This window comes from Gossypium hirsutum, chromosome A10 (assembly GCF_007990345.1).
Source record: "Gossypium hirsutum isolate 1008001.06 chromosome A10, Gossypium_hirsutum_v2.1, whole genome shotgun sequence".
In the NCBI taxonomy this organism is placed as follows: domain Eukaryota; kingdom Viridiplantae; phylum Streptophyta; class Magnoliopsida; order Malvales; family Malvaceae; genus Gossypium; species Gossypium hirsutum.
In genome coordinates this window covers 14,015,212-14,027,411 of record NC_053433.1, presented here as the reverse complement: position 1 = coordinate 14,027,411, position 12,200 = coordinate 14,015,212, and the positions used below count along the sequence as shown (strand labels likewise).

At 34.3% G+C, this 12,200-nt stretch overlaps 2 protein-coding genes across 2 annotated transcripts; one reads left to right on the top strand and one right to left on the bottom strand.

Moving 5' to 3' along the window:
- Positions 1-4,719: 4,719 nt before the first annotated feature.
- LOC107914604 (uncharacterized) lies at positions 4,720-5,782 on the top strand. The gene has a single exon (XM_016843550.2). The coding sequence runs from the start codon at positions 5,065-5,067 to the stop codon at positions 5,623-5,625; it is 561 nt and encodes a 186-aa protein (XP_016699039.1). The 5' UTR covers positions 4,720-5,064; the 3' UTR covers positions 5,626-5,782.
- Positions 5,783-6,957: 1,175 nt separating this feature from the next.
- LOC121208230 (egg cell-secreted protein 1.4) lies at positions 6,958-7,844 on the bottom strand. Its single transcript, XM_041078775.1, has one exon. The coding sequence runs from the start codon at positions 7,560-7,562 to the stop codon at positions 7,191-7,193; it is 372 nt and encodes a 123-aa protein (XP_040934709.1). The 5' UTR covers positions 7,563-7,844; the 3' UTR covers positions 6,958-7,190.
- Between the last annotated feature and the right edge of the window lie 4,356 nt (positions 7,845-12,200).

The following is a 12,200-nucleotide window of genomic DNA, read 5'->3' as shown; positions in this document are numbered from 1 at the left end:
TGATGCATTTGGCTAGGTTCATTGTCATGTGCTTGTACTATAGACTTTTATCATACGATTGTGTCAATTGTTCAAATGGCATGTTGGCGAGATAGTTCGCCCCAACGTTGTTGATGGCGCAGAAGTTATCCAACATCTCATGGAAATAATATTGGACGAACTTGTACCTTGTCAAGAAAATTATACTTATGAATGCAAACAATATACTCCATATATGGTTTAGCATGATTATGGAAATAGTGGCATCTACGTACCCATGTCAATGCATTGATCTCACTCATTTTTCAAAGACCATTTTGAGTGGTAGTTGAAGTCGACACGCCTTATACAATACATATGGTAGGTGCGATCCCAAAGGCTACCATGTCATTCAATAGCAGCTAAGATTTTGATTCTCCTGTCAAATATGACACATATGTCAAGATATGGGAAAACACAACGACGCAATCAATTAAGGAAGAAATCTCAGTCAATGCCTTTTTAGAGAGAGTTATTGTAAACGCTATCAACAGAATCCTTCGATTAACATTCTAAACAACAACCACCAACAATTGATGCTCATACCTCTTATACAGCCAGGTGTCGTCAATTTGCACAAAAGGCTTTCAGTGCTAGATAGCTTCCCTGCATCGATTGAAGGTCTAAAAGAATCAATGGAATATTATTTTCCCAATGACCAAATCATCGTAGTACGTTGGGTACGTTTCTAGACCAATTACAGAACTTAGTACATACTAATCCAGTACGTGACACCATTGCTACAAATCATTGTATGGCTTGTCCCAATCATGATACAACTTATCCATAACTTTTTATTTTGTGACCCATACCTTGTAGTACAATAACATGTAATCATACTGACTATGGATGTTGGCAATAAATACTAGGATGAGAATAGTGGGACTCGCTTTCACCATAAGTAAAATTATGTTAGATATCATGTCAAAGTCTAGTATCAAATGATCATGACTTACACCTATAAATTATAAGTTAAAGTTATACTTTTGGGAAAAAAGAAGACCCTGTTTAGGTCACATTATGTCAGAAAATCAGGTGATCGCATCGTACACTTGCTACAACAAAAGTATGTGAATTGGAATAGTTATTTATCATCCATAAGTTTGTCTTCTTTTAAAAAGATGCCATGATTTTCCATTTGCACCTCCTATCGCGTATTTCACACTTTCCCTCGAATTTCTCCATATAAGATTTTATAACGTGATAATTCAAATCATTTTAAAGTTATACTGCTTTAGTGTAGTAAGAAAAACATCTTTGATGGGGTACTCTATACTAACTTCCAGTACTTAGACATCTGACAATAAGCTTGCACGGCTAAGTGTTCTGTGCGGTAGCTGCTGAAACTCTAAACCACCTTCGATGGAGAGGTTGATGTTGGTCATGTAAGGCGAAGGTTCATATGCCTTGAATCGCAGATTTGGAACTAGAACATTGTCCAAATCGTATCATCAAAATCGTAAGGTTCAAGCTTAGTTAAAACCAACTCTGGTTTAAAAAAAATGTTACTTCCAAATCATCCAGACTAGATTGTCAAATTGGACCAGGGTCTAACTCTGATCCGTCAACAACATCCACTACCCTTTCTTCGTCGACTTCATCTTCTTCCTCAACTACGTCTTCATTGTCATCTTCAACCAAAGGGTTCGATGTACCCTCACCAGATCTGATCATTGGGAGTAAGTCATCAATTCTTATATACCCAAATGGTCGATAAAAGCTGCACCGGATTGCCAACCGGCATAGGTTAATGGCCAATCGGTATAAGTGCTTCTCCCCAAAACATCAAACCATCGAAGTTGAAATCGAACTTACTAACTCAATGTAGTTCCCAAGTGTCGAGGTTTGAGTTACGTTTATACCCCGATTGATACTGGCCGCTGAAGTTGAAATTGGTGCCTAAAATCGAAGAATGTCTACCTATTAATGCTTCGGGGACATCATAATGAGAGCTTTGTAACAAAACAGTGAACCCACCACACAATCATATAGTAGGACTTTCTGCTTCTGCTTTGGTTCCTGCATTAGCCGCAATAGTGGTCAAAGATGGACTAGCTCTATCGGCATCGACAGATTCGATATGTAACTCTATTATAGCATTTTTACTTGAGCAATATGATGATATGATCGCCTCCAACTCAAGCTCGCCTTTCACATTAAATAGATCATACTTAAAGGGGTTAACTGATGTCAGATATCTACATTGCAAGCTCGAAATTCTTCACAGCTCGAACCCTCTACTTTCTTCCTAATTTTAATTTGTAGCTCATACGATTGAATGGTACGGTTGAAAGCAAATTTCATGAACTGAGCTCCTACAAATATGACCCCAATTTTCTTATTACATATTTGACTGTCGTAGTAAATGACGAATTTCACTTGTCAACTCATTTTAATTTAAAAAAATTATATATTTAGAACCAAAAAAAAAATTCAAATGGATACCCAAAGAAATGAAGACGACACTTGCAATGCAACTCTTCAATGTTTTATATGAATTTATTGCGTGTTTAAATTCTGAATATTTTGATATTTTATTAGCAAAATAAAACGATGAGAGAGGGAATGCGTGCTTCAAAATGTATTTCAAAAGACATGCTTTCATTGAATAATAATAATGAAACATTCTTCGATGCTCGAAAAAGTGCTTCACAAATCAAATGATTTCATCAAACACATGCTTCAAAAGGTGTTCAATGCTTTAAAACATGTTTCAAATCTTACCCTGATCCTGGGAATCTTGGGTAATATTTGAAACACATTTTTCAGATATTTAATGAAAACGTTGGTGTTGCAATGCATTTTTGGCTACGAGGATTTTTTTCTTTTGCAATCTCACCCTTCTCTCACACCTACAAAAGTGAGACTTCCCCTATATGCTCTATCATTCCTAAATTCATCATCTCTATCGGCCTCCATCCCTCTAATTTACAATATTTTTATCTCTTGGTTTCTTCTCTACTTTAGTATTAAAATTTTTGTCGCTAATAAAATTTTCGATTTGCAGTATTCTTGAGTCGTTGGTGATGCAATATTGCTCCGAGATGCACACATTTCATATATCTTGTCAAGATAGAACCATTACCTTGGAAACCTATTCTGTGGAAGTTAGGTTTTGGGGTGATTTTGTTTTAAATGATCATGGATAGAAGTCTATGTAGAGGTCTCAGTCGAACACCATGATGAGTTCATGGATTGGAGTATAACATGGAGCCAGTTAATGGTCATTATGCAGGCACGATCTCAAACTTTTCGAATACCTAGAGATGTTGCCTGATAAATACCATACAGAAGTTTAAGGGCATACTCATAAGGAAAACTGTAGGGCTTCCCGCTATAATCAGCGTAATTTTTTTCTCCATTTTCACTCAGCCAGTATCTTTAACCTTCATTCTTATCCAAAAGTCAGCACCGCTGTAGACATAAAAGGACTCTTGAGTAGACAATGTTGTTGCGGTGCAGTAAAGGTAATGCTCCTTTCGAGGTGACAATAGTTACCGTTATTAAAGAACCCATTAATAACTACAACTGTTGTCACACCGACCAGAGTCTGACCTCTACTGTGTTGGAACATCCACTATCTGCCTGAGAGCCCTCTTGTGCCTACTTCGATGTCAGCCTTTGGATAAGAATGAAAGGTTAAAGATATCAACTGCCTGGAAATAGAGAAAAAATTATGTTGATTACACCGAAAATCCCTTCATTTTTCCTTATGATTATGGTCTCAATCTTATGTATGGTACATATAACGCATCATTTGCGGGTATCCAAAAAGCTTGAACTCGTGACCGCATAATGGCTATCAACTGGCCCTCGGTTATACTTAAACCCGTGACCACATCACGTTCACTGACTGTGACCTCTACTTAGACTTCGACTTGTGACCGTATCAAGCATTGTCACCCCGAAACCTAACTTCCGTAAGATGGGTTTCTGAGGTAATGGTCCTATCCCAACATGACATATAAAATGTATGTGTTTTGAGACACATTAATGCATCCCCAACCCCTCAAATCTACTTATAAACTTTTTACAGTTTCACTCCTAAAATTCTAAAGCCTAATTCTTAACAAAAAAAACCTTAATTTTTAATTCAAAAAACTCTAACCCTAACCTTAAAAAATAAAATAAAAATATTGAGAAGAGAGTATGAAAGCGCGTCTAGCTAAGTGCGTTTTCACATTCTCACTCTAAAAAAGACCTATTTCCCTAAAATTAAAAAAATAACCTAAAAAGCCAATTAAAAAAATCGACATATATTAAAAAAATTGACATATACTACTAATTTAGCCCATTGATATCTTATATTTTTATATTGCTGCAAATTAATCAAATTTATAAAAAAAAAATCTAATGTTAAGATAAACCTCTTAAAATGGTTTAAAGTTGTATAGAACTAAACCATCAAAAGAATTTTTTTTATATTGAAAAAACATATATTTCATCGGATTAAATAATTTTCTTCCTCATTAATATTACTATCGTTTTTATAGTTGATTTTATAAAAAAAATTAAATTCTTTGCTCAATAGGTAGAAATTTTTTTTAAAAAAAAGTAATTACAACACATGAGGGAAAAGAAAAATACAAGAAGGAAAGCCCATCAAAACCAAGCTTCCCTAGTAGAGGCCAAAAAGTAAAAACTTTGATAAAGAAAAGGAGATTTCAAGGGTGGAAGATTGAATTGTTATTTATGTAATTAAAAAAAAAACCCTAAATTCAGAGATAGTGCTTGAATTGAATGAATAAAATATTTGGGTTTAATTGTAAGAACTTAGGAATTGATGAAGTCGCATGTCAGATCACAGCAACGTAAATAAACTAAGAATCCTAAGTTTACAGTTTTACAATTTACAGCAATGAAACCCCCTGCATTCCGCTCATTCAGATTTCTTACCAAAAAGATCAACCAACCCTCTCTCCACCACCACCACATTTCTTGAGATCCCAACCACACCCACCGTTCATTCAGATTTTCCGAGGCTCAGTGCCTTAGCCTTCATTCTCCTAACCCCACAAACCTCTCATCTCTCTCCTTTGGATATCAATGGCGGACTATGAGCCAACACATCATCAAACCATCCCCAAGGAAACGGCTCTTCAAGCCTTAAACACTATAATCCAGCTCCATTTTGAGAAAACCCTGGAAAAGAAAAGAGCTATCGATCTCCAAAAGAAAGAGCTCCACAAGCTTTTCCAGCTCTTCTTCATCTTCTTAGCCCTCGTTTTCATGGCTCAAGCTCAGTCCACACGTCTCCAATGCCGCCATTGTTGGGCACCCATCACTTTGCTTTCCCTTTCCCATCTTATCTTCTACGTTTCAGTGGCCCAGACCTTGAGGTGCATCAATGGGTTCAAGTACCAGAGAAGGTGCCACAAGCTGACTCTTGGCCTGGCTACTGATAAGCTTAGAGAAATGAAGATGAGGATTAACAATGGCGAGTTCGTTGATGGGTTTGGAGAAGAGGGTGAGTTCGAGATTCATTACCAGGAACCTCCTGAAACTTACTTTGCAAAGTTCAAGAGAAACTGGGCATTGCATTTTGGTTTCCTAATCTTGATCTATGCTTTCATGGTTTCTTCTACAGTTGTCTTGCTTTGTTTTTAATTCATTTGGATCATTTTTTCCCCAGTGTTGTTTAAGAAGAGGAATTGATTGCTTTATGTGTATATCTTGGGTTAGATTCTTGAGGCTCAATATTAAATCAAGAAGAAAAACTTGAAAAATGATGTTTATTATTCTTGAATTTATTATTATTATTATTTTTTTTTTTTTGTCTTTTGGATAAAAGGCTTAATTGTTAATGATGAAAGTAGTATCTGCTTTTTATGTTGAATGTAGATTGCGAATTTGTATGTTTGCTAGCAGCATTTCTTGGTGAGGATAGAGATAGTGGTTATTGTATAAAAAGGAAGACTGATTTTAAACGTAGTTGGCTTGACTCCACTACTTTTGAGGTGTTGAACGTTAGAATTTAGAGCACACCATCCATTTAATCTTGAAATTTGTTTTCTAAACCGATCTAATCGAACTGACTTCGAGTTGGTCGGTTCGGTCGATTAACCCAAGTTTTTGTCCCTGTAAACCATTTTCAAGCGGCATACAAACATCTCAGCTATACCTTATCTTGCTGGTCATGTTTGCATGCCAAATTAAAAGGGGGAAGATCAAAGTTGAATGCCGGCTGGCAGGCGCAGGCGCTGGATTGCAACGAAGGTCGAAGGGGGCAGCTTTGCTATTTTTTTTTTCTTTCTATTTCAAGAAGAAGACATTTAGGAATTAGGGGTTCTGTTCTGTTTAGTTTAGACAAACACAACTAGGGCTCTTTTTTTAAAAAGAAAAAAAATTGGGTTTTAAAGTCTTTGGGTAAGATCAATTGGTTTGCTAAATTTAAACTGGGTTAGCCGGTTAGTTTTTTGGGTGTACTTCGGCTTTAATAAATATTATAAATTATAAGCCCGTTTGTCGGTCAATTTCAAAACCGACTCCTTTATTGACCAAACAGACGAAACCGACATGGACCAAATCGAACCGGCCAGATAAAACCGACCAATGGTATACCCCAGGGAAATGTACTTACTGATGATGGTTAGGTTTTTTGGCAAGGCGACAAAGCAATAAAAATGTACTTAATTAGTTTTGAGTTAAATTTTTACTATTTTTGTTTTGAAATTTTAAAAGAAGGGCCTATGCCCTAACCTTGTCCTTTAAGTAGGGCAGTAGGATTCATAATTTCATTCCAATCTACCTCCTAATTTAAACTTAGAATATGAAAATTAAAATGATTTTTACTATTAAAATAAAAACAATAATATAATATCTTTTCTTTATATTTAATTTTTTTAGTAAGAGATTAAAATGAATTAATTTAAGTATTAGGTATCTGATTTTAATTTCAGGGTAAAAAAAGAGAAAAAATTAAGTAATAATTAAAATCATTATAATTGTTAGGGAGGGTGGAGTGGTAGATTTTATAAAGGTCTTCCTAGGTACTCCCTACTCATTCTCCTTTTTACTAGGTAATCTAGCATTCTAGCTAGCTTAAGGAAGACCAAACGATTTCATGGTTGACAAGTGTTTAATTTCATTTAAACTTTATTACATATCAAACAGTAGCGGAACACCAAACAAAATACAAATAAAAACTCAGAACTTTGAGAGTGCCACCTTCTTTAACCAACTGGCGAGGCGGCTAGAGGAGCAGCAGCAGCAGGAGTAGAAGATGCATCACAGTAGCCTCTAAGGATGTTGCCTTCCTCAGATGTGAAACCAAGGGAAGTGAGCATGGTAGGCCAACATTTACGCGTGATAACCTCGATGCCACCACAACATTCAGGGCCCATGTCAGTTTGGCCATTAACAAAGAACAGAATGATCTCATCTGTGCATGATTTCAGCTCATTTAGTGCATTCCAGCACTCGGCAAGCCCTCCATTCTCCTCCAGGCGGCCTGGCTTGCTGGAGATGGGCAGTTGGCGTGCAGCAGTTACAGTAGCCAAGACATAGACGAGGACCAAAACATGAAACAAATATCTGACAGCCATGATCAACTTCTTCTTTTTTCTTTTTCTTTATTTTTTTTTTTTGCTTTTGAATGTAATGGATGAAGAGCCCTGGACTATGAAGAGGTTATTTATAGGAGAAATCGAGGGAGAGGAGTGGACTAAAACCGAAGACGCCTTTTAAGTTATTAATAAGAGGATCTAATTGTCTTAATCATAGGACTCTTTAAGGGGAAGATGATGGGTTTGTACAAGTGAGTAACTTGCATGAATACCAAAAGCTGCAATATGTGATGGCATGAAAGGTTGATCATATGAGCCTAGTAAATAATGTAGAATATAGTGTACATAACAGAATATTTAAAAAAAGTAGTTCTAAACGAGCAATATAAGGATTTTTTTTTTACTGATAAATTTTTTTAGCCAAATGGCGTAATTTTATATTATTTGACAATCTAGTCCAATTTTGATGACAAGACTCGCCACATCAATAAAAGTGGGCTACATCATTTGCATTTTTTTGTCTATAGGAGTTAAAAATAAATTTTGTGTCAGTTCAGGCAATTAAAAGTCTTTTAGGTTCAATGGTGGCCAAGGTTCCCTGATAGAATTGATTATCGCTAGTCTAAAACGTGGAAAGATACTGTTGCGAATGCTTACAAATGTCTTTTGCAAGGATCTTTGGATCCCATGAACCAAATCTAGAAGAGTATATGGAAAGTGAAAGTTCCCCAGAGTCCAGAGAACTCGACACTTTCTCTGGCTTTTAGCAAAAAGGAGAAGCTGCTAACGAACTATAGTAGATGCAGGAGATCTTAGTAGGATTCTGTAGTTTGTGCAGTTTGGAGTTGAGAGTCTTGCATTCATTTAACGCGGGATTCTCCTATAGTTTCTCTAGGTTGGACCAGCATTATTCCTTTGAATGCATTTGGCAGCAAGGGAACATGTTTGTTTTCCAACAGTCTAGTTTGTAGATTGCTAGAAGATGTTTCACTTGGGGAAGAGGGTACAAATAGCTATGGCAAGTGAACTTAGTCATAGTGTAGGGGGAGACGAGAGATTGGTTGGAAGGCTCCACCATCAGGGTGGACTAAGCTGAATTTTGATGGATCAGTAATGGTTAGCTCAAGAGCTGCTGCAGCTGGAGGGTCATTGCGCGATGGAAGTGGTGAGTTTCTAGTTGGTTTCTACTGCAAAGTTGGGCATTTGCTCAGTATTGGAAGCTGAAATTTGGGCAGTGTATCATCGTCTTCGTGTGGTATGGCAGAGAGGATACAGGACTAAATCTATAACTTTAGGAATAGAATAGGACTAATAGCAAAATTTTATAAAATGAATTTAATTGTTACCATTTAGTAAAGATTAAAATTTTAAAAAGTAAAAAGATTAAAATCGATCCATTCTAAATGTATAGGGATTAATAACCAAAATAAAAGAAAAAATACAGAGTCTAAACCTACAACTTATGCATAGTATAAGTTCTTATAAAAATATTTAATTTTTTTTAATAATTAATTTTTGTTTGACTTATGACTAAGTATCATATTTACTCATAATTTTATTCAAATTAAATTTTTATGCCTTTAGTTTCACAAAATTTTGAATATTTAGTATATGAAAATTGATTATCATTTTCATTATTCAGAATTTATAAGTATTTTTTTATTATCATGCAAATATATTTGTGTGTATATATAGTTGAATATGATTGTTGAGATAATATATATTTCATTTGTATTTTGTCATAACATATTTCTTAACATGAAATGGGTTACATTTATTAATAAGTAATATGTGTATATATACGTGTGTTTAGACATATATATATAGGTATGTTTTTTTTTTCAAATATATAGATACGTATTTGATATATTACTTTAGGAGTTATATTGTAAATGTTATATATGTAATTTCTAATATTAATGTAACATATAAAACAAAATTTTAATATTCTGAAAGTTGTGATGGTTGTTATCCATCATGTGTTTTTTAAAAGCAGTGATGGTTTTAGTTTGGCATAATTGTAAAAGAAGCTCTTAATCTTTTGGGGCTTTTGGATATATGCCCCTAACTTCTTTTTTTTTTTTGATTTCAGTCTTCAACGTAATAGATTTTTCAGACATCAACCCAATTGAAACGATAATCGTTAGTTGATCGTTACTCAACAGTCGGTGAAAAATATTAGTCTATGTGGCGTGCCAGTTGACTGATGACGTGACAGACATTTAAATAATAACGCTGACATGGTAAAAAAATTAAATAAATTTAATAAACATAAAACAAAAAAAACCCTAAATCCACCAAATAATCTCAAACCCCTAAATTCAAAACTTTCCCCAAATTCTAAAATTCCCAATTCATCAAATTCCCTAAATTGTGAAATCCCCAAATCCATAACATTCCAAATCTTCATTGAATCCCTAAAATCTTCAGCAATCTCCTTTTTGAATTATTGATTGAGGGATTTTTTTACATCCTTAATCCCTTAGAGCCAAATCGTAAAATCTCTAATCTTTTCGGAAATTTTTATTTTTCTTCCTTGTCGTCTGAAATCATGAATTCACATAGTTCGAATTGTCAGTCTAGAGGTTGGGCAATGCATGGTTCGAAGAAAAAATCGTCATATGCAAATATTGTTACTTCATTGCGAGGGAGCATGTCTACGATGGACTAGCAATAAAATGTCACTTCAATAAGTTAGCTCCAATACACACTTCATTGAGCGATTTAAATCCGAAAAGGAGATTTAATGGTTGTTTAGATTTTCGGGTAAGTGAAGATTTTTTATTTACAAATTGAGTTTGAGCTCAATTTTGATGATTTCATAAATCTCATAATTTGTTTTGTTTTCAATTTGGATTATTTCAATTTGGCTAAATTGGAGTTTGTTTGTAGGACGGTGGTTGTGATTTCTTCAAGTGGTACAATGGGAAAATGTGTGACCGTGCGACTGAGTTACTGCGTCAATTATGTGACAGTGAACGGAATCTTTTGAAGGAATTTAGCACTTAGAAAGAATGTCATAGATTTGGTTGCATTTGATGGTAACCATAATGGTGGCAGTAGTGCTGTTGACATTGAGGTTGAAGGAGGTAGATCAGTTTGTGATGTTGAAGGAAAAGCAGCATTAAGGAAGAAAATGTTGACCATAAAGCAAAAAATTAAAGTTATCAAGAAAGAGAAGTTAATGTATAAGATATTATTTTTTTTGCTTTATGTTATGTATTGCATGCATCACCATAGGTTTCTTTTTTGACAGTAGTGTATACAACTATCAATTGCAAATGTTAATTGAATGTAAAATGATCCAACATATGTTTCCTTATGTTTGGAACTAATGACCAATTTTAGTTTTTTTTAATGTAATTTACCATTATGCTTGGAAGTAATGACCAATATTGGTTGTTTACGCCTAATTTAATTTAGCTTAGTAAATAATGCAGTGACAATAAACATAAGACTGAAAGAAAAAATTTGATCATTTAAGCATATAATTTCCCCATTGCAATTTGAATAAATGTACTTTACAAAAGCATCTGATTAGCCAATACACCATTCACGCTATACCAGCCAAAAATCAAAATGTGAGTGAGCTGTACATGAACCACAAAAAAGAAAAAACCAACACATTGGTTTCAATACAACAAAATAACATTCAACATTGGTGTATTCCAAAACTAGAATGTTGTAGGCTCAAAATATGACTACTATCTTTTGTTCCAAAACCAGAATGTTGTAGGCTCAAAATGTTGTAGGCAGAATACCTTACACCGTCTTTTTTGGATCACGAGCTGTCGAGAGATGGTTCTGCGAAATAGAAAACAGATACAAGATAAATGTTGTAGGCCAAGCTAGTTTTGGCACGTATAATCAGCATATGAGATACAACAGATAAATGAAATTATGACACTCTAGATAAAATGATTTGTTTGACAAAGAAACTTTGCAGACAGAAAATTGTTGCAATAAGAGACTTGTTTTGTATGACCTATTTGCAGAAGGTTATATGCACAGTCATAAAGTGAATTATGGCATGATTGGCATACAACATATAAAGAAAAGGATAGCATCCCTGTCGAAACCATTCCTTGATTTAAAACTTTAAAAATTTTAAAAAAGGGGTAATCGACTTTTGAAAAACAAATGCATGGAGTCGCCACCGATCTTTTGTTTTGGTGTGATCGGATCACCTAAAAATTTGGTTATTTTAATAAAACTTTTATGATTTACTAAAACAACAATTTTGGTCTACAAAAATTTTAGAAAACGGGCTCGGGAGTCAATTACACATGAGGAAGGATTAGCACCCTCACTACGCCCAAAATTGGTACCAAATCGATTAAATATTGTCCTTATGTCTAAAATTAAAAATGTTTTTGAAATGTCGCTTTTTTTAATAAAAGTTGAAATGTGTGTGTGTGTGTGTGTGTGTAATGATATGATAAAAAAACGATACGATATAATAATAGCGTAAAGAAAATAAAATAATAATATTTATAATAAAAGAAAATAAAAGAGTGTATTTAAAAGCATATATATAATATTATTGGAACTAATATTAAAAATTAAAGTAGCAAAGATAATATAAAAATCAACTTAAATTAAAAAAGAGACTAAATTCGAATTAAAAACGAAGTTTTGGGGCAAATTTAAAAATAAAAAAAGAAAAGAGCCTATTTA

Bases quoted from the DNA above. Each gene is read 5' to 3' on its own strand.
- LOC107914604 (XM_016843550.2), top strand. From the start codon at position 5,065: ATGGCGGACTATGAGCCAACACATCATCAAACCATCCCCAAGGAAACG.
- LOC121208230 (XM_041078775.1), bottom strand. From the start codon at position 7,562: ATGGCTGTCAGATATTTGTTTCATGTTTTGGTCCTCGTCTATGTCTTG.